This window comes from Mus caroli, unplaced genomic scaffold (assembly GCF_978045245.1).
Source record: "Mus caroli unplaced genomic scaffold, Mus_caroli_1 scaffold_5, whole genome shotgun sequence".
Lineage (NCBI taxonomy): Eukaryota > Metazoa > Chordata > Mammalia > Rodentia > Muridae > Mus > Mus caroli.
In genome coordinates this window covers 117,696,652-117,723,699 of record NW_028227260.1, presented here as the reverse complement: position 1 = coordinate 117,723,699, position 27,048 = coordinate 117,696,652, and the positions used below count along the sequence as shown (strand labels likewise).

Genomic DNA, 27,048 nt, shown 5'->3' with positions numbered 1-27,048 from the left:
TACCATGTTTCATTTTGTGCAGTGTCCTCACTAATATGCTCACACACATTTGGATTTCTCCTTTCTCAAGGATGCATAATATCCCAAAGGGACCTTTACAAAGATGCTACCTGCTTTCTTTATCAACATCTATGGAAGGCTATCTGGGTGTACAGACTAGCTAGGTTCCTGGGAATTGCCAGCAAGACAATCTAGCTTACTTTAGGCCAGTGAGATATTTTATATTAAAAGACAAGGATTTTTTGGTTGTTTGTTTATTTCGTTTTCTTTTTCTTTTTTTTTTCCTTTAATTTTTTCTTTCTTTCTTTTTTTGGTAGAGCTATCTCAACACATAAAAGTGCTTACCAAGCTATTTTAGGTTTTCTCAGAACTGTTTAAGGCCAGACACAGTGGTGGGCATCTGGAATCCCAGCACACATACAGGGAGATAATGTCCAGAGACAGGAACACTGACTGTAAGTTGTTGGGCCAAATGCCCATAAAAAGGAAGCACAGTCTGGAAACAATGGGGACAGAGCCTTGAGTGTCACAGAGGCCAAAGGGAACATCCATCTACCATCCACAGATGTGAATATGTTCCTGCTCTTCCTTTCTCTCTTATGTCCCAACCTCTCCCCACCCCCACTCTCTGTCCCATGCCCAACACACACACACACACACACATTCACATATACTTAAATGGAATCAACTATGTAGAATCAGGTGGGTCTCCTAGGAATGACAGCTGGTGTGTCTTCCTGCATATTTTACCCACAACCACAAACATGCACACAGCATGCTAAATGTCACAGCTAAGTATGAATATACCTGTGAGAAAACACACCTGATAGACTTAGTTCTGTTTCTCAACTACAGTTCTTTATTAGCTATTTTACATTAATTACATGTGTGAGCATGACACAACAACTGAGCGTGTGGAGATCAGAGGAGAACTTGGGAGACTCTATTCCATCCTGCGGGGCCCAGGGACTAAAGCCAGGTCCTCAGGAATGCCATCATGTCTCTTTACCCACTGAGCAATCTCCCTGGATACACTATGGCGTTCATAAGACAACCTTTGATGGTTTGACAAGATAAAGTCTAATCTAAACAGTCCTCTGTGTGGGAGAACAAGATGAAATAAGTGTTTGCTGAGTCAGGGCAGGGATAGCAAAATAAAAATATGGAGAAATTATACAAGTGCACTTTTCTTACCAAGCACTGTGTAGCTAGCTCCACCCATCCCCCAAGTTTCCAGCTCCTTACTTTTCTCTGGACAGATCTGTTGTTTTGGGACCCATGTTTGCTCCTTAGCCACACACAGCTACTATTGCTGCTGGTGCCCAGGGCTCATCTTTCTTGGCTTCTAGATTCTGGTCCCATTATTTCCCCTAAGACTTTCTCACAGAAACCATGGTTGGGGGCTGTATCAGTAGGCTAGAACACAGTAGGATCACAGAAGTCCCAGGGAAGGACCTGACAGGCACCTAGGAGGGTGCAACAGAATGTGAAGAAATGGTAGAACTGCCCATGAATGCTGCAGAGGCAGAGTGTGCCCTCATTCTGCCAGGGAGGGTGTATCCACTGTGTACCGAAGCCCCCTCAGCTGCTCTGAGCTACCTTTTGTAGAAATTTTAGTACAACATAGCCTTTTCTGTGGAGAGGACACCCAAGGAATAAATGGAAAATTCTGTATTTTATTGCTAACTGAATAGAAGGGAGAGAGGGCTGTTTTGGCCAACATGGGTGTCAAAGTTCTGGTGTTCCCAGAAGAGCCCATCTCCCACTTGCTCCTGGAAAATGATGATTTTCTTGGATTCCACCAAAGTCTTCATGTGAAGGTCACCCTTTGTAAGAGGTGGGCAGGTACCAGCTTGTTTGTATTACTAATTATTCCTAGTTTTAGCTTTTCTAGTGTTGAACCAATCCTCACATCAGAGGGAGAGATTTGATAGAACACTCTCAACAGTTTCTTAAATATTAAGTTCAGATATTTTTCTCTGATAAGGTATCTTTTATCTTAGAGATATATATTTCAATGTTTTGTATCAGGTAAATCAGGATTATGTCTAAGAATATTCACATATAATTTTCTATATTTAGAAACATGAGAACATCCTTTCTTCTATCTAATTTCTCCTATTCAGAATCTCTATTATGCAAAACCTTTACTGTAAGTTAGTGTGATAAGTCTTTAAGTATTTAAGGTAAAATAACACAACTGGCCAATGAAACCTTATAGAATTCTAAAGTCTCTGTGTAGCAACCCACTTAAGAGGAAATCCACAATGTTGGAAAAGATAGTTGCCAGTTATTATCTGATAGATTAACATCCAGGACATACAAAAAGCTTTTAAAAATGAAGAATCAAGAACATAAACTCAATATAAATGTGCTACAGATTTAAATAGAGTTGGCTAAAGAAGAAATAAAATGGTAAATAAATATTTCAAATGTATCCAACACCCCTAGCAAGTAGGGTAATGCAATTTAACATGACTTTTACATTTCTCTAGCATCTTTTAGAAATTGTGTAAGCATAATGACCAGCGTAGCTATATTTCCTAAGGAATCATGGTGGCAATTCTATCTTTGAGGTAACTAAAAGTTTTCTAATTGTACTTAAGGCCTGTTTAGCAGAAGAGAAATTATTCTCAGTATTATAAATCTAGTCAACTATGTGTATTTAGTGAGGTCACAGCTCTTAGAGTTGAACCTACTATATTGCCACTTTCCCAAACTAATATAATTTCTAACTTTAAATATTTATTTTAATACCCACAAACAAGGGTAGACCTCAGACATGACTAAAGAAGTATCTGTCCTCATTAGGAGACCACTATATAAAGCCAAAGCTGTTCAAAATGCAGAGAATTACTCGCCAAGTGGTACCTAGCCCCTATTGTAAACATTCACAGCTTAACTTACACGTTTTAGGCTCGAGGAATGTGGAGAAATAGGGAACAGAAGGACTGTAAGATCTAGGAAATCAAGAAGTCTGCTGTGAAATTGTGTCTTCTAAATAAAAAGGGAAAGCTATAGCAATGCAATCTCAATAATTACTCTCGAAACAAAATTTTAATAATTCCAACACTAGTTGACACCCAAACATAGTGGGTGAAATCTTACCTGTCTTCACCCCTAGCTTCAATTGCTGATAAAGGGAGAAAAAGTCTTTCCTGGGAATGAGGCCCTTTATTTGTTGTCCAAATACCAAGTGATCATTCCTAAATAACTACACTAAACAGACTCAGCAGTGTGTGTGTGTGTGTGTGTGTGTGTGTGTGCATGAGTGTGTGTTTTCAAATGTATGTAGTAAAAATTAAAGAAAAGAGGTCATGAATTATAGAAAGACAGAGACAGAGAGGGAGGGAGGGAGAGAGGGAGAGAGAGAGGGAGGGAGGGAAGGAGAGGGAGGGAGAGAGAGGGAAGGAGAGAGAGGGAGGGAGGGAGGGAAGAAGAGAGAGAGAGCAGAGGCTTGGGATGGATGAGGGGAACAAGAAGGGGAGAAATTCTGTAATTAGATTTTAAAATTAAAAAAAAACTCTGAACTACAACATGAAGTTCAGAATCTCTGCTCAGGGGACCATATTCATGTATACAGCTTGATGTGGTTCTATGTTTCTCCCCAAATTATCCTACCATCAAAAGTCCTTCTACATATTCCCAAGACCTCTGCTTATATGAATAAGGACATCCAAGAATTTCTTGATGGCTGCTTCTCACCTGTATGCATCTCCTGAGATATCAATGTAGTTATAAATCTAAAAGCAAAGGTGAGTGGTGAGAATGGATTTCCAGGGGCCATCTGCCTAGTATTGCTGAACGACTCCTTCAGGGAAAGCCAATGCAGTCTCCATCGATGATGCGAGTTTGTCAGCCAACAATGGAGAGAATCATTACTGCAGCATCAGCATCAGTGAGGATGCAGGTACCAGGACAGTTCTACGTCTGGTTTCTAAATGGAAGATTTTTTTTTTAAATCAAATTAGTGTGTTTATACAAGTTTGGACCTAGGAAAATTCATCCCTTTTAAGTTCATTTTTTTTCTTTGTTACTTTATTCAGACCTGCCAGAAGCACTTATTCAACATCTTAGGAAGAATTTTTCATAAATATTCAAAAATGTCTTTGTTTTTCACAGTGGTGAATAAATAGTATGGAATTCTTTGTCTTGTGTATCTCACTGAACAGTTTTTCCAGAGAGAACTCACTGATCTCCATACTAGCCAGAGAGAAATTTCACCAATTTAACTAGAGAAAAATGAGCCAGCTCCAGACACCAGTAAGCTTATTTGGGAAATTTTTAGCAATTATTTCTCTAGTATCATACAAGAACTAAAGGACATTCCCTAAATTGACTTGCAGAGCAGAAGCTGAAAGAACCTTACAAACATGCGTGCAAAAGGCAACGAACTCAGAAGCTGCTCAGTCCAAGGAGATGGTCTTCTTAGCAGCTCCAATCCAGTGCAGAAATCAGGAAGGTATCTGGGAAGTTCTGTATTGGGTCCTCTTTAGAAGGCTGGAGAATCTACATTCTGATGCCAAACAATGATCACTCTGGAGATGGTAGAATTACTCAGAAAAAGAGAATTCATATGGGCACAGAATTTTCCTTTGACCTCATTATATCTGGTTTTCCAGTTGGAATAAGTCACCCATATTGAGGGATAATTCTCTCTAGAATTACCCTCACCATCTCCCTCAAATGTGCCTCCTAGGTAATTCTAAATCCGGTTAAGCTAACAATCAAGGCCACAGAGAAGGGAAGTGCCTCCCAAGACTTCAGAAAACATATCTAGCTCAAGATGTCAAGAAGAAGTCTGCTGTCCTTCAAATTATATTTCAAAAGAAGCCTCTGTGCCAGGCAGTGGTGGAGCACACCTTTAACCCCAGCACTTGGGAGGCAGAGGCAGGCAGATTTCTGAGTTTAAGGCCAGCCTGGTCTACAAAGTGAGTTCCAGGACAGCCAGGACTATACAGAGAAACCCTGTCTCAAAAAACCAAAAAAAAAAAAAAAAAAAAAACAGCCTCTGGCATCCTGGGTACACACTGAAGGAAAGCACAGAAAAGGGTACATGGCACAAAAGTAAGAAAATGCATGGTACTGGTATACTGACAGACAAGTAGACCAATGGAATAGAATTGAAGACCCAGAAATGAATCCACACACCTATGGTCACTTGATCTTTAAAACCATCCAGTGGAAAAAAGACAGCATTTTCAATAAATGGTGCTGGCACAACTGGAGGTTAACATGTAGAAGAATGCAAATTGATCCATTCCTATCTCCTTGTACTAAGACCAAATCTAAGTGGATCAAGGAACTTCACATAAAACCAGAGACAGTGAAACTTATAGAGGAGAAAGTGGGGAAAAGCCTTGAAGATATGGGCACAGGGGAAAAATTCCTGAATAGAACAGCAATGGCTTGTGCTGCAAGATCGAGAATCGACAAATGGGACCTCATGAAATTGCAAAGCTTCTGTAAGGCAAAAGACACTATCAATAAGACAAAAAGGTCACCAACAGATTGGGAAAGGATCTTTACCTATCCTAAATCAGATAGGGGACTAATATCCAATATATATAAAGAACTCAAGAAGGTGGACTCCAGAAAATCAAATAACCCCATTAAAAAATGGGGCTCAGAACTGAACAAAGAATTCTCACCTGAGGAATGCTGAATGGCAGAGAAGCACCTGAAAAAATGTTCAACATCCTTAATCATCAGGGAAATGCAAATCAAAACAACCCTGAGATTCCACCTCACACCAGTCAGAATGGCTAAGATCAAATATTCATGTGACAGCAGATGCTGGCGAGGATGTAGAGAAAGAGGAACACTCCTCCATTGTTGGTGGAATTGCAAGCTTGTACAACCACTCTGGAAATCAGTTTGGCGGTTCCTCAGAAAATTGGACATAATACTACCAGAGGATCCAGCAATACCTCTCCTGGGCATATATCCAGAAGATGTTCCAACCGGTAAGAAGGACACATGCTCCACTATGTTCATAGCAGCCTTATTTATAATAGCCAGAAGCTGGAAAGAACCCAGATGCCCCTCAACAGAGGAATGGATACAGAAAATGTGGTACATTTACACAATGGAGTACTACTCAGCTATTAAAAGGAATGAATTTACGAAATTCCTAGGCAAATGGATGGACCTGGAGGGCATCATCCTGAGTGAGGTAACACAATCACAAAGGAACTCACACAATATGTACTCACTGATAAGTGGATATTAGCCCAAAAACTTAGGATACCCAAGATATAAGATACAATTTGTTAAACACATGAAACTCAAGAAGAACGAAGACCAAAGTGTGGACACTGTGCCCCTTCTTAGAATTGGGAACAAAACACCCATGGAAAGAGTTACAGAGATAAAGTTTGGAGCTGTGATGAAAGGATGGACCATCTAAAGACTGCCATATCCAGGGATCCATCCCATAATCAGCTTCCAAACGCTGACACCATTGCATACACTAGCAAGATTTTGCTGAAAGGACCCAGATATAGCTGTCTCTTTCGAGACAATGCCGGGGCCTTGCAAACACAGAAGTGGATGCTCACAGTCAGCTATTGGATGGATCACAGGGCCCCCAATGGAGGAGCTAGAGAAAGTACCCAAGGAGCTGAAGGGAACTGCAACCCTGTGGGTGGAACAACATTATGAACTAACCAGTACCCCAGAGCTCTTGACTCTAGCTGCATATGTATCAAAGGATGGCCTAGTAGGTCATCACTGGAAAGAGAGGCCCATGGGACTTGTAAACTTTGTGTGCCCCAGTACAGGGGAATGCCAGGGCCAAAATGTGGGAGTGGGTGGGTAGGGGAGTGGGGGGGGGAGTGTATTGGGGCCTTTTTGGATAGCATTGGAAATGTAAATGAGGAAAATACCTAATAAAAAAATTAATTAAAAAAAACAAATGAACAAACAAACAAAACGACAACAAAATCTGGAACCTTCTGTTCTGGAAGGCTCCCTGGTACACTAAAGAAGACCTCCCTAAACATTTTAAACTGCGACCTTTTTGGACCTGAAATTTTATGTGATCAAAGGTAGACAGGCACAAAACACTTGTACCCAAATCAAACCCTGACTAATAATGAACCATGAAGACTTTTACTTTATATACTATAAAAGGGCCCCAGACATTAGCACAACTAACTCCATGATGGAAGTACCATTCAGGTGATAAAACTAAGCACATAGACAGTACCCTTCATCAAAATAAAAACAAAGATCTAATCTATCAAAGTCCATAGTTTTGGGAAAGTCTCCAAATGGACTGACCTTGCTTTTTTGGCTTCTGTAGTTCTGCTTCTGGCTGACTCTTCTTGTTAACTGAAATATGTCAGGCCAGGATCTGGTTTTTGTGTTTGATAGCTCATCCTGAGAAAATCTGGGAGCTACACTGTGGTCACAAACACTTAAACTGGTGTCCAAGTATTCTTCTCTGGTGGATACAACATATATACATATACATCATATACATATAATTATATTCTTTGTTAAAATTGCAAACACATCTTTATAATTACACACATATGCTTTTATTCTTTTTATACAAAATTAAACCATGGCCTAATTTGGCTTTCTAGGATGGAAAGGATCAGCCAACATTTTTTTTTTCCAGAGTTGATCCATTATTTTGACTTCATAATGAGAATGCTTCAAATAATATGTAGTACAAAGAGATGAAGCTTTATTTAGGGTCACATAAAAATAGGAAATTATATCCTAAAACGATAGTTTATTTAGTTATCTTATTTTTATTGATATTCTGCCTTCACATCTAAATCAGCCTAAAATGCATTCTAAGCCATAATCAAGATCCTGTCTTAGACCCAGGGAAACTCCTTAACTGAGATCCAACTAGGGCTTTACTTCTCATATGAGTTAGAAAACTAACGTTCTGTTTTAAGTCGCCCTTTTTGCCACGCCCGTTTATGACAACTGTCTTATTCTATAGGGCAGATTCACACAAAGTTCTACCCCGTGTGTGCCTAAACTAGAGCCAGGTTTGTGAGTTGAAAGCCAATAGCATCGCTGGAGGAGGACAAGTGTCTGTGTGAGAGAGGAACGCGTGTAGCCTAGGGTAACAATTTTAGAGGGCGTCAAGGAGCAGAGCCTCGTTGGAAACCACAAGGGTTTCTGACGAGCATAGATCATGTCCCGTAAGTACTTCTACTTCGACTACGACTACTATGGGGTGAGCTTCTGTGAGGAAGAAATCACGACTGAACCTGAGGAAAAGGTGGCCTACACATCAAACAGTGGCGGCTTCGTCGATGAAGTAACAGGCACCCTGAAAGAGGGCCACCAGAGCTCTATAGGCGACCATAGCTACCAAGGCTGTGGCATGCCTAACACCCAGGACACTGGGCAAGAAGAGCCCGAGGAGACCAGTAAGGTGGCCGAGACCAGTGAGCAGCCATTATTCAGGATTCCTCGGAAACCATACAGATTCACACCGGGACAGCTGTGGGAACTGCAAGCAGTGTTCGAAGAAACTCAGTATCCAGATGCCCTCAAAAGGTGTGTGCCGGGTTTGTCCCTCGGGACTCTGGGCTCCTTTTCCTCTCCCCTGACCCCTTTCCACTCTTGTTAAAATGTTTTAAAGTCTTTGAGATTCAGCACATAGATTCACTCACAGTGGCATACCTTTGTCCCTGAGGTACAAGCACCTCAGAGCTTCAGGACACATAGCCGCAGCGGACGCGGCGGGAGTGCGCCCTCTAGCGACCTCAAGCCATAACAAAGACTGAATCGGAACAAAACCTAACTAAACCTACACAGCAGCAGTGGAGGGTTTTGCGAAGCAGTGGCAGGCACCCTGCATGCATTTTGTTGCGAGGGCTACCAGAGTGGCCACAGCCTCTCTTTAGTTTTATTAAATCTAAATCAGGGTCTGTCTGAGTTGTGCAGGCTGGCCTTGAACCAACTCTGTATCCCTGCTCGCCGTCCTTGAACTTTCGACCCTCCTGTCTCAGCCTCTGTCTTAGCTGAGATTACTGGCAGCTGGGTTGACCTGCTTCCCCTCTTGGCCTTAAACCCACTAAGTTTTCAGCTAATTTTGTGGTGGTGGTTGGGGAGAGTTGTTATCTAGAGGTTCTGAGTGGAATTTGTTTTTTCTGTTAAAGAATTGAAAGGCAGGAAAGGTTCCAGACTCAGCAGGCAGCAATAGGTAACAAAGCTATTAAAACGGAAATAAGACTGGTGCAAGGCAAGGCAGGCAGAGAGATGCCCCTCTACTAAGTAGATAGGGGCATCTGAAAATGAAATGTTTTTTTTTTTTTTCATCTGGGGGTGTATGTGTCAGCCTACCAAAACTGCTCATTCTTAGACTAGTCATTTTACACAGAGAAAGGCAAGCTGACAGGTTCATAGCTTCATGTAAACTGAAATATGATCAGGACAGGCTTTGAACGTACCTGACCAGGCTGCAGTGGTCAGCCAAAGGCAGGGGAAAAGGCCCACTAGGCCTTTGTCTCAGGTAAGGAACGTGAAGAAGGAGCAGAAAGTTTCCCCTCTTATTCGTCTGAGGCCCCTTTCCCTAGCTGTCTTCAGGTCTGGGGTTTGTTTAGCTCTTAGTCCCCCACGAGGAGACCTCTCCTGGGGGATTGAGGTTGCATGCTTGGTGCAAACGAGGTCCCTGAAATGCTCACTGACCACTCCTTTGGTTGCTTTCATTTAAAAGATTATCCTTAAATACAGAAACATGAAAGCCTAAACCAAATCTGAAAGTCAAAATTCAGCAGCCTGAAGTCTTGTCAAGTGGTTTGGGGACAGGTCTCTGGGATCTTCTCTATGATACCAAAGGAAAACCTGAACCCATTAAACAACTGCCCTTCCCATGTCCACAGGCTCTAACTACCACTCTCCTGCCTTATTGCTCCTCTCTGGGTGCCTTGTCTAGGAACGTCACTTAAGGGAAATCAGACAGAATTTGTCTTTTCTGAGTTAACCTGCTTCCATTGGCATGTCTTCAGGCCTCATCAGTGTGCTAACATCTGGCTGAATTTCTGCTTTCTCAGGGGTAAATTACATCTCAAAGACCTCTTTGCATAGCTATCATATGTTTTCTGTTATTCCCACCATCTGCAAAAAGAGATCTGGATGATTTTCTCTGTGGCCCATATAGACTGGGCTTTGCTGCTATGAGGAGAGAGAGTACACACATGCCTTTCCTAAAATTCCAGATTTTCAGTCATTTGGGGGTGTACACCCAGAAGCATATTTGTTGTATCATGTGATCATTCTATGCTCACTATTTGAAGGGGACCTGACCCTTCCTTTGTGGATAGATTGCTTGACATCTCCCAGAATCCGGCATGATGTTTCCAATGCCTTTAGGGACTTACCAGGCGTGTTATTTTGTGGACATTGTTAATAACCACTTCTCTGGGTGTGGGATAATATCTGTGTGATTTGGACTTCATTTCCTTACTGTTGTGTGACTTTACCTGTGCTTTTAGCCACCATGACTGTCTTTGTGGTCAAGTGTCTCTTTAAAAAGGTCTTGTATTTAAGTGTGGGTGTGTTTTTGGAGTGGGTTAATGATGTTCATATATGTTGTCTGCTTCCATGTGATGCTTTTTAGGTTCAATACATAGAACATTTAAATTTTGTCAGCATTCCAGTTTCTCTATTTCATGTGTATTGCCTGTGCTGGAACCTGCTTTTTGGACATACATTTTTTTAGAGAGCAGGTTCAATAGAATGAAGACCTTCATGCCCAAGAGTCAGTTGGAACCACTTGTAAACATGGTTCCTTCTAAGAATTACTGAAAAACTATGCTTGTAGATGTGTGAGAGGAGATAGCATTTTACAATTTTTATTAAAAATATTCTATACAATATATATTTAATTACATTTTCCATTTCCTACTTCCTCCCAGATTCTCCCTACCCATCCAACTTCATGAACAAAACAAAACAGGAAAATTATCAAGACCAAAAACCCAAATCAAAGCAGAAAAAATTAGAAGAAAAAAAACAAGATAAAAATAAGCACACACACACATTCACGCACACTCAGGCATACTCATGTACACACTCATACAGACACCCACAAAGTAACAGAAAATATATGGAGTCACTTTGGTATTGGTCGACTACTCTTGGACATGGGGTCTACCCTGGAGAGTTATCGGGATAATGTTGTCCTTCGTCTTAAGAAGCTTTTCAGTTTCATAAGGCCCCATTTATTAATTGTTGATCATAGTGCCTGAGCTATTGGAGTTCTGTTCAGGAAGTCGTCTCCTGTACCAATGTGTTCAAGGATATTCCCCATTTTCCCCGTGTATCAGATTCAGTGTATCCATTTTCTTATCAAACCTATTAGTCTGTATCTTTTGGAGGAAGCATTATGGAGAGTTATTAATGATCAGTATTTATTGATTCCTGTTATTTTGCTGCGGTAGCATGGCTTTCCCCCTCTTCTGATGAACTTTTCTGGGATTTTTTTATTCTTTGTGTCTTCTTGGGTGTAGTTAACCTTCTCTTCAGATTGAAGTTTTATTCTGGTGCCTTCTGTGAAGGTGGATTGGTGTACAAAACTTACATTTGTTTTTATTCTGAAATGGTTTTCTTTCTCTGTCAACTGCCTTTAATAGTTTTGCTGGGTCTAGTAGTCTGATTTGACAACTGTGGTCCCTTAGAGCTTCTAGAATACTTATCCACTTCCTTCTGGCTTTCAAAGTCTCCATAGAAAAGCCAGCTGTTATTCTAATGGGCCCTCCTTTGTATATGACTTGGTCTTTTCCCCCTTGCAGCTTTTAATACTCTATCTTTTTATGTACATTTAGTGTTTCAATTATTATGTGTCAGGGGGAATTTGTTTTCTGGTCCTGGTCCAGTCTATTTGGTGTTTCACATACTTTTTATACCTTGATAGGGGTGGCATTTTAATATTGTTCCAGATTTCCTGTGCTACTTACACCTGGATTTTTTCTAATATTTAACATTTTCTTTGACTGAGATGTTATCTTGTACCTTGTCTTCAAGATCTGAAATTTCTGTCTTCCATGTCCTTTAATCTATTGTTGAGGCTTACATATGAAGCTTTGGTTTGGCATACTAAGTTTTTCATTTCCATTTTTATTTCATTTTGGCTTTCCTTTATTCTATTCCTTTGTTAAGTTTTACTTACATGTCTTGAATAGGTCTCACTCTTTCATTCAACTGTGTGTGTTTTCATGGTCTTTAAAGGCATTTCTTCATATCTGTCTTTGAACATGTTAATAGTCGATGGTTTGAAGTTTCTGTCTTGGGCTTTGCTGACTTCTGGAGGGAGCATATTGTATTGATTCATGTTTGCGTTTTGGTGCTATGATCCAGGCGTCTGAGGTTCAAAACACGTGTTTCTTGGTGTATACATCTGGTGTCATTTTTGGTGAGTGGGTCCTTTGGTTCAAGCCAAATGGGGCTGCAGCGAGGTAACGATGTTCAAGGCCAGTGCGATGGCTGTTCGCACGTTGGTAGAACTGTTGTGCAGGTCAGTGGAGAGTCACAAAGGAAAGGATGAGAGGGGAACTGGAGAAGAACCAGAGGGATTCAGTCTGCACCAGGAGGCTTGGGGTGGGCTGTGAGGAGTGCCTCCTGCAGGCAGGCTGCAACAGAACTAAGAATAAGTATGGAGAGTAAGATATTAAATCTTAAAATATGCACAGAGTATACAAATTTTACTTCATTTTTTTGCCTAGTATGGAATACTAAGTATTTGTCTTTTTCTCTCCATAGAAAAGAGCTGGCAAAGCTCCTGAATGTGGATGAACAGAAAATAAAGGTCAGTCAGTTCGCTTTTTAGTTTAGCAGGGTACTGATCTCAAACCCGCCTTACGACATAGATGACCTTGTCCTAGGCCCATGTAGCTGCCATATGTTTTTTTCTTGTGTGTTTTATCCTGAGAAATAAGATTTGGACTATAGGGCTTTGACAAGTGGAAACTGGAAAAGGGGAAATTTAGCTGGTGTTTCTACCCCATGACTGGCAGTCACATATGTTGATTCCTAAAAGTAAAAGCATAAAGAAGTAAATAGAATCTTCATCTATCTATCTATCTATCTATCTATCTATCTATCTATCTATCTATCTATCTCTCTCTCTCTCTCTATATATATATATATATATATATATCTTATATGTGTGTGTGTGTAGCATATGTATTTTGCACATATGTGATATACATATATATAATAACCCATAATTAACTTGTGACACACAGGAGACCTTCACACAGGAGTCTTCTATTAGGCATCATTTTGAAACCCAAAGTGACTTGGAAATGATCATATAATTGCAGGGAGAATTTGGTCACAAAAGCTCACATAAGCACTTCATAAAAGAAGGAATGAATGAAAAATAGAATAAGGGAAATGGAATAATTGAACCATAAAATACACTTTCTTTTTTCTTATTTATTTATTTATTTATTTGCTTTATATCCTGATCACTGGTCCCCCTCATTCCAGTCTCTCCATCACACAGTCCCTCCAACCATCCCCCTTCCCCTTCTCCTTTGAGCAATTAGGTGCCTCCTGGGTATCCCCCCTTTCCTAGCACACTAAGTCTCTGAAGGGCTAAGTATATCCTGTCCCACTGAGGCCAGATAAGGCAGCTCAGTTAGGATAACGGGATCCACAGACAAACAACAGAGTCAGGGACAACCCTTTCTCCAGTTGTTAGGTGACCCACAAGAAGACAGAACTGTACATCTGTTATATATATGCAGGGGTTGTGGAGGGCTAGCTCCGGCCAGTGTATGCTCTTTGGTTGGTGGTTAAGTTTCTGAGATCCAAGAGGGTCCAGGTTAGTTGACTCTGTTGGTACAGAGTCCTGTACAGTTCCTTTTTTTTTTTCTTGGTTAAGTTTTTTTATTAAGTGATTGGTAAGTATGTAATATAAACTAGTAAGACATTCAATTGTAGGCTGTCCTCTCTTTAACTGAAATACTTGAAATCTAGAGTGCAACTGAAGCTTTGGTTGAAGTAATCATCTCCATTTCTCAGGCCAAAGGGCAGGCCAATCACTTTTCTAACAAAGACATCATAGCAACCCTATTTATAATAGCCAGAAGCTGAAAAGAACCCAGAAATCCTGCACAGTTCTTATTTCCTCAAGGGCCCTCAGTCGTTCCCCCAGCTCTTTCCCCTGAGCTACCTCCAATGTTTGGCTGTGGGTCTCTGTATTGGTTTCAGTCAGCTGCTGGGTGGAGCCTCTCCGAGGACAGTTATGCTAGGTTCCTATCTGCAAATATAACAGAGTATCATTAATAATGCCAGGGATTTGTGCTTGCCTATGAGATGGGTCTCAAGATGGGTCACTTATTGGTTGGCCATTCCCTCAGTCTGTGCCATCTTTGTCCCTGCATTTCTTTAGACAGGATAAATTTTAGGTCAAAAGTTTTGTGGGTGGGTTGCTGTTCCTATTACTCCTCTGGGAGTAGTCATTTCATGAGCCATATCCCCACTGCTAGGAGTCTCAGCTAAAGTCACTTCCATAGACTGGGAACCTCCCAAGTCCCAGATCTCTGTTATGTTCTAGAGATGCCCCCATACCCCCTAACCCTGCAACCTACTGATTTCCATCCATTCTCCTGGCCCTCTTGCCCTATCTCCTGACTCTTCCCACACTTGATCCTGAATTCCCCCACTTCCCCTTCCCATCCCTTCTCCCACCTGGTTCCCTCACTCCAATTACATCCTATGACCATAGGCTTGAACTCACTGGTAGAGGAGACAACTTCCTGAACAGAACACCAGTGGCTCGGGCACTAAGATCAACAATTAATAAGTGGGACCTCATGAAGCTGAAAAGCTTCTGTAAGGCAAAGGACACAGGCAATAGGACAAATCAGCAACCTACAGATTAGGAAAGGACCTTTACCAACCCTACATCTGACAGAGATCTAACATCCAAAATATATAAAGAACTCAAGAGATTACAGAACAACAAACCAATTAACCCAATTAAAAATGGGGTACAGATATAAACAGAATTCTCAATGGGGGAATCTCAAATGGCTGAGAAGCACATAAAGAAATGTTCAAAGTCCTTAGTTATCAGGGAAATGTAAATCAAAACGACCCTGAGGTTGCATGTTGCATCCATCAGAATGGCTAAGATCAAAAACTCAGGTGACATCCTGGGGAGGATGTGGAGAAAGTGTGTCTCTCCTCCATTGCTGGTGGGACTTGTACAACCACTCTGGAAATCAATCTGGCAGTTTCTCAGAAAATTCGAAATAGTTCTACCTAAAGACCCAGCTATACCACTCTTGAGAAGATACCCAAAAGATACTCCACCATACCTCAAGGACACATGGTCCACTATTTTTATAGCAGGTTTATTCATAATAGCCAGAAACTAGAAACAACTCAGATGTCCCTCAACTGAAGAATGGATACAGAAAATGTGGTTCATTTACACAATGGAATACTACTCAGCTATTACAAACAAGACATCATGAATTTTTAGGCAAATGGATGGGACTAGAAAATACCATCCTGAGTGGGGTAACCCAAACCCAAAGGGCATGCATGGTATATACACAATTATAAGTGAATATTAGCCATAAAGTACAGGATACCCATGTTACACTCCACAGGCCCAAGGAAACTAAATAAGAAGGGAGGCTCAAGGGAGGATGTTTGAATCTCATGTAGAAAGGGGAATAAAATATGCTCGCATAATCTAAGACCTTTTCATATTAGGCAAGACAAATGTGGAAAGAGAGTTGGTGAATCTCCTCATTTCTTTTAGAATGTTTTGAAAGGTGATCTAGACAGTAGCAGTTCTAAATCTAAGTTTCTGGCATTATTATATCTTGTGTCTAGATTATTGCCCACTAGGGTGGAGAAGAGTAGCATCTTGGCTACAAAGGAAGTACATGACCATACTGGCATGCATGAGACTTTGTCTAAGGACAATTTTAAAAAGAATGACCATAAGCCTATGTACAGAGACCTTGACACATGGCTCTATTTAGGTAAAGTTGTTCAGAATATGTAATAGTTTTCTTTACTTTGCTGGTGGTGGCTTATAAACCAGGAACCAAGAAACTGTAGGAAAACCCTTGATGACTAATGACTGCAACCATGTAAAGCACATGAGCAGGCAAAACCTGCATTGTGTGTTCAAAAGAGATTGATGGGGGCATATGAACTGCCGGATGTGTTTCCCCATCAAAGCAGCAACGGCTAAACATGCTAATCTACTCCCTCTCTCCCTCTGGTTTCAGGATTGGTTCAACAATAAGAGAGCTAAATGTAGGAAGATTCAGAGGAATATACTGGGGGGCAAGAATATCACTCCTACCCAGGAAGAACTTCGCATGAAGACTTTGGTGGGATCCAAGAAAATCGTCATTTTCCAGGAGCAAGAGGGGGATGGGCTCTTCTGGGAACACCAGAATGTTGACACCCAAAACAGCCCTCTCTCCCTTCTATTCAGTTAGCAATAAAATACAGAATTTTCCATTTATTCCTTGGGTGTCCTCTCCACAGAAAAGGCTATGTTGTACTAAAATTTCTACAAAAGGTAGCTCAGAGCAGCTGAGGGGGCTTCGGTACACAGTGGATACACCCTCCCTGGCAGAATGAGGGCACACTCTGCCTCTGCAGCATTCATGGGCAGTTCTACCATTTCTTCACATTCTGTTGCACCCTCCTAGGTGCCTGTCAGGTCCTTCCCTGGGACTTCTGTGATCCTACTGTGTTCTAGCCTACTGATACAGCCCCCAACCATGGTTTCTGTGAGAAAGTCTTAGGGGAAATAATGGGACCAGAATCTAGAAGCCAAGAAAGATGAGCCCTGGGCACCAGCAGCAATAGTAGCTGTGTGTGGCTAAGGAGCAAACATGGGTCACAAAACAACAGATCTGTCCAGAGAAAAGTAAGGAGCTGGAAACTTGGGGGATGGGTGGAGCTAGCTACACAGTGCTTGGTAAGAAAAGTGCACTTGTATAATTTCTCCATATTTTTATTTTGCTATCCCTGCCCTGACTCAGCAAACACTTATTTCATCTTGTTCTCCCACACAGAGGACTGTTTAGATTAGACTTTATCTTGTCAAACCATCAAAGGTTGTCTTATGAACGTATCCAGGTGTATCCAGGGAGATTGCTCAGTGGGTAAAGAGACATGATGGCATTCCTGAGGACCTGGCTTTAGTCCCTGGGCCCCGCAGGATGGAATAGAGTCTCCCAAGTTCTCCTCTGATCTCCACACGCTCAGTTGTTGTGTCATGCTCACACATGTAATTAATGTAAAATAGCTAATAAAGAACTGTAGTTGAGAAACAGAACTAAGTCTATCAGGTGTGTTTTCTCACAGGTATATTCATACTTAGCTGTGACATTTAGCATGCTGTGTGCATGTTTGTGGTTGTGGGTAAAATATGCAGGAAGACACACCAGCTGTCATTCCTAGGAGACCCACCTGATTCTACATAGTTGATTCCATTTAAGTATATGTGAATGTGTGTGTGTGTGTGTGTGTGTGTGTGTGTGTGTGTGTGTGTGTGTGTGTGTGTGTTGGGCATGGGACAGAGAGTGGGGGTGGGGAGAGGTTGGGACATAAGAGAGAAAGGAAGAGCAGGAACATATTCACATCTGTGGATGGTAGATGGATGTTCCCTTTGGCCTCTGTGACACTCAAGGCTCTGTCCCCATTGTTTCCAGACTGTGCTTCCTTTTTATGGGCATTTGGCCCAACAACTTACAGTCAGTGTTCCTGTATCTGCACGCTATCTCTCTGTATGTGTGCAGGGCTTCCAGAGGCCAACGACTGTATCTGGCCTTAAACACTTCTGAAAAGAATCTCAAGTACAAGGGATTAGAATGGAAGCAGAGTGTGGGAGACTGATCTGCTATAGACACCTGGTTAAGGAACTCTTAGGCTATCTTTGTAGGGAACTTAAAGCTACCCTACTCTCTAAATGGATCATGGGCTCTTTCCCATTTATTATTGAGTTCATTGTCAAGGCAGGATTTGAAAAGTAGCCATTTACCCACACATGCCCCATCATACTAGGACCTCTCTGTAGTCCCCTGAGCAAGGATAATGTATGATTAAACAGCAGTAATAAGGGGGCATGGGCACATGGTCAAATGTCAGAATGCAGACATTATTTTATTCTTTGATAAGACACCAAGATGTTATTAAGGACTTGACCCAGCTCATAAGTTGGCATACCATCCTATCCTGGAAGAAGCCATCAAAACCACTAAACCTGGAGGAAGAGAGGCAATATGCTCAGCTTATTGCAGGCAGTGAGACACAGATTGTGCTGAGTTTGTTTAAAATGGGTAAGGTTGTGTGGAGTCACCCATGCCAAAGGTTCAGGTTTCCCATGGCTCTCCGGATACAGAGCATCCCTATATACCACAGAAAAACATCTAATCCTGAATAATACTGGTAGCCCTATAACATGATTGAGGATTGAGAAAACATCACCCACTCTTACTCTACAATGTCTAGCCTCAGTGGAACCACTTTCTAGCCTCAATAGAACCTGAATCTTTCCTTTGTTGTTACCATTGTCACATCAAGTAGCCCATGGGAAACCAGCCCCTTTCCCTCTGTGGTTTCAGGCATGGCTTTGCAATAGGAATCCACAAGAGAGGTAAAGCAATGTTCATGCATACACCACAAGGGAGCCACATTTTCATGGTGGGCCTGGAGAAGCCCTAGAGGGTCCTCCTTACAGCTACTATTCTAGTTCTTTCTGTGATTAATAGCCAGTTTTAAGAACAGGTCTTAATGACTTGGAGCCTTGAGCAGGATACACTTGGTCACAGAGCCCTTTAGTAGCAGCCTGAGGGACTGCCCTGATAACCTCCTGCTGTGCATAATTTACCTTCACTCTGAGTGTAGCAGGAGCCCTAATGGCCCAGAGGTCCTGCAGGCCCTCCATTGTGTGGAGGAAACATAACTGGAGCCTGGTGTCAGAGGACAGAATTTCACAGCATTGATGATGATTTCCTAGCTAACCTATGTGTGTTTATGTTTCTGCTTTTGTTTTCTTTACTTCTGGCCTTGTGTATTCCTGGTCTAGAGTTCCTTGATGTGAAGGCAGATGTTGACACTTTGGTTCATTCGCAAACATCACAAGGTTCTGAAAAGCATTTAAAATGAGTTTCAAACTAAGTTACTGTTTAAAGAGAAAAAGAAAAAGAAAAAAGGATTCAGCAGGACTTATTCTTAGCCTAACAATACTTTTGGCTTCTCTTCTCTTCTCGTCTCTTCTCGTCTCTTCTCGTCGTCTCTTCTCGTCGTCTCTTCTCGTCGTCTCTTCTCGTCGTCTCTTCTTGTCTCTGTCTCTGTCCCTGTCCCTGTCCCTGTCCCTGTCCCTGTCTCTCTCTATGTAGTTCTAGCTGTCCTGGAGTATACTCTGTAGATTAGACTGGCCTCAAATGCATATATATCTGCCTGTCTTTGCCTCTTGAGTGCTGGGATTAAAGGCATCCAATACCACCACCACCACCACCACCACCATCACAACCACACAGCTACCACTACCACTACCTCCCAGATCTCATAAAGTTTAAATAAAATCCATCTGGTCCATGAGCCCACTGAGCAGTTCCATTTTGATAACAATCTAAAGAGGAGCCTGATCTCAGAGCCACATGGCTCACTCTCCAAAAATGTCCCCCTTCCTGTCATTGTATAGCTGTATTCCTAAAATATTAACCACAAGGTTCATTCTACGTCTGTAATCTCTCTTAACTGCTTCTTGCTCAGAAAAAGAAACAAACAACAAACAACAAACCAACCATGATAATACTGAACAGAGTAGAGCATCCTTTACAACCTCCAGCCCAGTCTTCCCTCTTTGCAGCAGTTTTCAGACTGGCTGAGTAAGCTGTGGTCCTAATGTTGCTCTAAATAAATTTTCTTTTAAAAAACTTTTAATTGAAGGGACGCTTCTGATGGCCATTCTTGGTGTATGTTAACACTACCTGCATTTTTTTATGTATGGTGGAATGAATTTGATAATAAATTAAATTGTTACTCATCATTTTTTTTAGCTTCTTTGCATTTATTCTATGTTTCTTTACCTAGATAGACATTTTTTTAAAATTTTATTTTAATTAGGTATTTTCTTCAATTACATTTCCAATGCTAAAACCAATAGTACCCCATACCCTCACCCCCTCCCACTCCCCTACCTCCTCTCCACTCCCACTTCTTGACCCTGGCGTTCCCCTGAAGAAGAACAAAGACCAAGTATGGGCAGTTTGCCCCTCCTTAGAATTGGGAACAAAACACCCATGGAAGGAGTTACAGAGACAAAGTTTGGAGCTGAGACTAAGGATGGACCATCTAGAGGCTGCCATACCCGGGGTTCCATCCCATAATCAACTTCCAAACGCTGACACCATTGCATACACTAGCAAGATTTTGCTGAAAGGACCCAGATAGAGCTGTCTCTTGTGAGACTATGCCGGGGCCTAGCAAACACATAAGTGGATGCTCACAGTCAGCCATTGGATGGATCACAGGGCCCCCAATGGAGGAGCTAGAGAAAGTACCCAAGGAGCTGAAGGGATCTGCAACCCTATAGGTGGAACAACAATATGAACTACCAAGAACCCCCAGAGCTCGTGTCTCTAGCTGCATATGTATCAAAAGATGGCCTAGTCGGCCATCAGTGGAAAGAGAGGCCCATTGGTCTTGCAAACTTTATATGCCTCAGTTACTCATCTTTCTAAAGGGAGATCTGATTGCCTTTATAGGTGATGAAGTTGTTGATAGGGTACAAGAAATAAAGCAAACAGCCACCTTTCCACTTTTACTCTGGGATCCTTCGCCTCCCTGGAAATTAGCAACCAGGAAGTTTGCCTGCACTCCTATTGTTTGTCCCATTTCCTTCCAGGTTCTCTGTATAGCCTTTCATCTCTTTACTGGTTAACTCTGGAGAGTTGTATGAATTTGTGTTCAGAGTTTCATCCTTACAACATGCAATTACCCTTGCTATCAGTGCCAAGTTCACCCTTATGGCTTCCTAGTTCTATGTATATTGCTTTTGTCCAGGAAGTTCTTCAAGTGGAAGAGATGCTATGTCCAAGAAGGGCTACATCAGTGATCTCTGACATGCAGGTAGGATGGTGACATTTACCTAGGATCCTGCAGGAGAATCAAGGACGAGGTCCCTTCTGCATATAAAAGGTTTGTGGCCACCATGTTCTCTTATCCTACTAGACAAGTGATGACATTTTTTGTCCAAATATTAGGCCTCTCATCTGACCTCCATTTAGCACAAAGCTGAACAAAGTTATCCCATTCTGTGAGAGAGAAAGATGACAAACACAGCCAGTATTTGGATGAACATCTCCTTTATTGCTATTATATGTGACAAAACAATCTCTTCATGACCAGCAGGATTTGCCAAGATGTTGCTGGCACACGATGAACCCTATGGGCTCCTCAGGAAGAGAGGTACTACTCTTGGGGTCTTCTTTCATCTGAGCCGAAAAGTTGTTCGAGGTTCCAGATGTAGCATTGCTAAGTAGTAACTCCTTATGTTTTCGCCTGTATTTAGCTCTATTATTTTTAAACCAAGACTGAAATCAGACCAAGATAGATGTTGATTAATCATACTGATCAGGTAATACTATGATCAGAAGTCTCATCACACAACTTCATATGGAACATTCCTCCCTTTACAGCAGAACAGAGGTTATAAGTGCTCACAAACGTTTTAGGGCTTCAAGTATTACCCAGGGTGCAGGATTGACTCACAGCATCAGAGATTACACTTTCCATCCTATCACCACCAAAACCCATCAGACAAATTTACTTAGCACACACAGCACCACTTCTGCAGAAGCCTTCAGAAAACAAGCAGTTTGCCAAACTCTGGACATGATCAGGATCATTCCACAGACAGACTTTCAAAGCAGTCAGACATTGCCTTCTTCATAATGGAAGGTGATTTGGGGCAATATCTCAGAATGGACACATGGTAGTAAGCTGGGAAATTTAAAGTAAGAGCTGCATTTGTCTGCCATCTTACTAAAACCTTACAACAGAGAACCAGTTCTTATCCCACATCATTTTCACCTTAAATAATTTTCTTCATAGAATAGGCAATCATCCCCTGCTTCCTGTTCATTCCCCCACTCTGTTAGCTATGTGCTTATTTTTAGAATTTAGTAATTTCTTTTACAATTATCTATTTTATGTATATGAGTACACAATCATTGTCTTCAGACACACCAGAAGAGGGCATCAGATCTAATTATAGATGGTTGTGAGCTACCATGGGCCTGCTAGGATTTGAACTCAGGACCTTTGTAAGAGCACTCAGTGTTCTTAACCATTGAACCACTTCTCCATCCCTAGTATTTATCAATTTGATACAACTGAGATGTCTGCTAATGCTTCTTCCCTCATTCTCAAATATTTTTCATGGTCATCCTGATTTGCAACATAACTGCAGAGAGAAATATTCTGTAGAGTATGCCCAGTTAGGGGAAAAGGACAGCATTCCACTCACAATACCCTAACCCAACATTTGTCTTGCCTTCAACGTGTGCAGGGACAAGGATGGAGCAGATACAGAGGGTAATGACCAACCAATGAATGGCCCAAGTTGAGTCCCATCCGTTGACTCAATCCCTGACACTATAAATGATACTTCTATGCATGTAGACAGGAACCTAGCATCCCTACCCTCTGAGAGGCTCCACCCAGTAGCCAATGGGGGAGATGCAGAGACCCACATTCCAACATTTGCTGGAGCTAAGAGAGTCTTATGAAAGTGTTGGGAGAAGGATTAAAGGATCTGAAGAAGACAGTGACTCCAAAGGAAGACCAACTGGATCAACTAACCTGGACCCTAGAAGGCCACAGACACTGAACCACTAACCAAAAAGTAAGCATGGCCTGAACATGCCCTCCAGAACACATGCTGCAGATGTGCCGCTTGGACTTCATGTGAATTCCCCAACATCTGGAGTGGGGTGCCTATCCCCAAAGCTGTTGCCTGTCTGTGTTATCCATTCAGCTAACTGAGCTGCCTAGTCTGGCTTCAATGGGAAACAATGCACCTTGTCTTGCAGCAACTTGATGTGCTGGGGAGAGGGGGGTCATTCTCAGGCGTGGCTCTCCCTTTCTAGAGGAGGAGGGGAGGGTCTCAATTAGAAGGTAATGGATGTTAAGTGAATAACTAATTAAAGGAAATAAATACTCTGCAGAGGATCCTTTTGTCACACATATGTCAAACTCATGCAGGTGTGTATGACATGCAAACATCCATAGCTATACCTATGTATGCTAGACCTGGATATTCATTAACCTTGTTTCCTTCCCACAGAGAATACCTAGTTCCTTCATATTGTTTTCCTTTAGGGAAACATGTTCCATTGCTGCTAGAAGTGGGGAAGACACACTATCTGGTGTTTACTTTTTAAAAACCATGTCTACTTCCAAGAACAAATTAGTGTGACTCTTGATAGACACTTGAGCTCCAACTGTAAGGCAAGACCATGCCGGGCCTGATGTAGGTCCTAAGATGGAGTAGCATGCTGAACTTGTACCAACCTTCACCTTGCATTCATCCACATCAATAAGTTTTGCAAGTGCTTTTCTGTGGAGAGAAAAAGAACACAGGTTAGCCATCACCACTGCGGAGGGAAGAACAGTGTACCTGTAAAATTTCTCCATATGTTTATTTTGCTATTCCTGCTAGGCATGATGAGAATTCATGCCCTCATCTTATACATGGGGAAAATAAAACAGAGTGGTCGAGTGACTTCCAGAAAATCACACAGCAATTTGAAGATGAAATACAGCAGACCTGTAAGAAACCCTGGCTCAAAAGAAAAAATAATGTGGGCTGTCAGAGGGGTTGGAGGATACCAGGAAGACATGGTCCACTAAATCAACTAAGCCAGGCCCATATGGGCTCACAGAGACTGAAACCACAAGCACAGGGCCTGCAAGGGTCTACAGCAGATCCTCTGTGTATATGTTATGGCTATTAGCTTGGTTACTTTTCTGGGACTCCTGAGAGTGGAAGTAGGTATACCCCTGACTCCTTTGTCTGCTCCTGGGATTCCTTTCCTCCTATTGCCTTGCCATGCCCTGCCCGAATACGAGGGCTTTTGCCTTGTTTTACTGTATCATGCTTTCTCCTGTTTGACTGGTGTCTCTTGGAGGCCTGCTCCTTTCTAAGAGGAGATGGAGTCTGAATGGATCTGGGGCAGGTAGGGGGAGCTAAGAGGGTTGGAGGGAGGGCAAACTGTGGTCAGGATGAATGCTCGAGAGAAGAATCTATTTTCAATACAAATAAAAAAGAATGTGGTCCGCATCTAAAGAGTGACACCTCAAGTTGTCGTCAATCTCTGCACCCTTTAGGCATGCACATGAATGAACTCACACCAACCATATCCATCCATGCACAGGAGCATGCCTATTAACACTGAAAAATGGCATTTCATGTCCAATAGTGTTTTCAGTTTTGCAAGTTCACTGTGCCTTAGAAATGCCGTCCAAGTTTCCATCATTTTCTTGAGAGCAATTATATTGATTTCAGCTTCACTAACATACAGTTTGCCTAAGTTATTTTCTGGATTCCCTACTATTCTATCCCAGGAAACCTTAAGAACTGCAAAAGTCACAGCCAAGCACAGAGGACATTGGATATCCAGATGGACTCACGCAGGGTGATCTGTTGCCCCAAAAGCCCAATGCCTACCATCTGCCTGTAGGGCTGATGGAATTTAGATACTCAGCATTGCTTCTGGTTTTCTAATTGGGTCCTGATAACAAACAGATCTTCAGGCTAGTGTTTTATGTACTTTTACCCCATGAGCCATTTCTTCAAGCTCCCACTTCCTTTTTGATACAATATATCTGACACTGTTTCCATATTCATTGTGATGGTGCCCAGGCTTCTGGCCTCCCTCACTTCTTATGGGTGGTACTTTGTTTTTCTTTAACCAGGGAACAGAGTTACTGATTGCTCAAAATAAGAAACATAGAATTGATAGAGTCTTGGTATATAGCACAAAAGACTTAAAACTTGTAGTTAAAGAGTTGAAAGCAGATGGGACACAGACCAAACTCACTCAGCTATCCCTTTATGTGTGGTGAGAAAAGTAAGTGGATTAGATAGATGTACAATGCCTTTGAGACATTCAGCCTCGAGAAAGCACCTATTCTACCCGATGTAGGAACGAACACACACACAAGCACCGAAGACACTAGTAAGATCAACAGGGTAGTCTGCAAGGGGGAAGCTCTGCAGACTTTCCTGCCTCTGGCAGCGCCTCAGGACAAAGACAAAATAAGCAGTAAGGCCAGAGTGTGTGTGGGGGGCTGGACAAAAGTTTATTAAGCACAAGGTTTTGTTTTAGCATCATAAGATACTCTGAAAAAACTTTCTCCAAACGTTTGGAAACCACTGCATGCTCTGTACTTTAGACGTGGCTTAGTCAGGGGATTTTGTGGTTATTTTGTTTGTTTTTCTTCTAAGACCTCCATAAAGTGAAAGAAAAGCATCCCTGTGGGATAAAGTGACAGAAACCCATCACCTCGGGCATTGTGGAAGATTGTTTCTTTGTCCAAAGTGCATGAAGAGTTCAACTTTTAGCCTCAGCGCCCTAGTTCCTCACCCACATCATAAATTCAGCTGAAGATCTCGTAGTTTCGGAGCCAAGAAGGGAAGCAGGCTAAGTGAAGCACCAAATGAATCTGACCTGCTAAGGAGGCTGCAACAGGACTTCAAATTCCTAAGTTCGAGCACTGGTTGGGGCTGGACGGTAAGCAAATCCACCTTTGCTAGTGCACGGACTGGGTCTGTCAGTTATAATGCAAAGTAGACTCGGGATTTAACTTAGGGAAAGAGACTTAGCCTACTATTTCTAGGGCTTTTGAGTTCAACACTCAGGATGCGTTTCTGTTTGTCTGGTTTTGTTTGTTTGTTTGTTTAAATGAAGAAGTAGGCACCAGGTCAGAGTAAAGGAGCCCAGAGTCGCGGGAAACATTAGATTCTGAAAAACAGCATGTACTTACCTTTGGTGTGCATCAGGATACTGGGTCTCTTGGAAAGCCTTCTCTAGTTCACACATTTGGGCATTGGTGAACTTCTTGTTTTTTATTTGCCTGTTGTTGGAGCGACGAGAAACTGCTCCAGCTGCTTTCGTGGGCTCTTTGGGACGGGCTTGTGTTTCCTTTCTTGTTTTAGAGCTGTAAGGTTGCTTGTATTTAAAGGTCGGGTGGTCGTCCTGGCCCAGCTCATGCAGGTCTCTTACACCTCTTCCAAAGTGACAATGGGCTGCCCTGGCCTCAGCCCTCTGCTGAGATTCAGTCACTATTACTTCCTCATAGAAGCTTACCCCGTAATAGTCGAGGTCGAAGTAGAAGTATTTGCTCTCCATTGCTAGAGCTTTGCAGATGGAGCCTACTCTGGAGCACCTCCCAGTTCACGGGCTAAAATCCTGCGCATGTCCCACACTATTCACCTAACTAGCTCCTGGGTGTGGCTAAACTTAGGCACGGAAGTGGGGGGGTTGGGTCTGTGTGGGCGTGAAGAGTCGAATCCATCCCACGGAGGCATATAGTTGCCATTAGGAAGCCTGACAAAAGGAGTGCTTCAAACGAGATGCTGACTTTAGGATATATTCGAGAAAGGAGACCTGAGTTGGACCTGAATTCAGGCGTCTCCCTGCATCCCAAGAGAGGCCACTGAGGAAGACTAACAATGGATACTTAAGGTTATTTGGAGGCAGAGAATAGGGTAGGGATAATAATTCAAAAAGAACACTGTGTTAAACTTGGGGAACATCTCATGGCCCCACCTTCCAGTTTCACTGCCCAGTGTTCTCCATGCTGGAATTAAGTTGACTTTATGGGTTAGGGGCTTCTGCTCCCTATGTCTTTTAAAGACACTGAAAGCACAGTGAGCTTGGTCCATCGAGGCACAGGAGCAGAATTGAAAGCATTTTCCTTAGTAAGATCCAGTGACAAAGAAACCCCAATGATCACTGTGAGAATGTCTCCCCTGTCTAGAATGTCACAGACAAAAGTGCCAAGGTAGAGTGA

At 42.2% G+C, this 27,048-nt stretch overlaps 2 protein-coding genes across 2 annotated transcripts; one reads left to right on the top strand and one right to left on the bottom strand.

Annotated features, from left to right (window-relative positions):
• Nucleotides 1-8,151: 8,151 nt before the first annotated feature.
• On the top strand, nt 8,152-16,451 carry LOC110287262 (rhox homeobox family member 2B-like). The gene is made up of 3 exons (XM_021153917.2): nt 8,152-8,529; nt 12,736-12,781; nt 16,236-16,451. The coding sequence occupies exons 1-3, from the start codon at nt 8,162-8,164 to the stop codon at nt 16,449-16,451; spliced, it is 630 nt and encodes a 209-aa protein (XP_021009576.1). The 5' UTR covers nt 8,152-8,161.
• A 4,917-nt stretch (nt 16,452-21,368) lies between these two features.
• On the bottom strand, nt 21,369-26,384 carry LOC110287263 (retinal homeobox protein Rx-B-like). Its single transcript, XM_021153919.2, has 3 exons — nt 26,020-26,384; nt 23,545-23,590; nt 21,369-21,563 (listed from the first exon to the last, which is right to left on the bottom strand). Exons 1-3 carry the CDS (start codon nt 26,382-26,384, stop codon nt 21,369-21,371), a joined length of 606 nt encoding a protein of 201 aa, XP_021009578.1.
• Nucleotides 26,385-27,048: the final 664 nt, after the last annotated feature.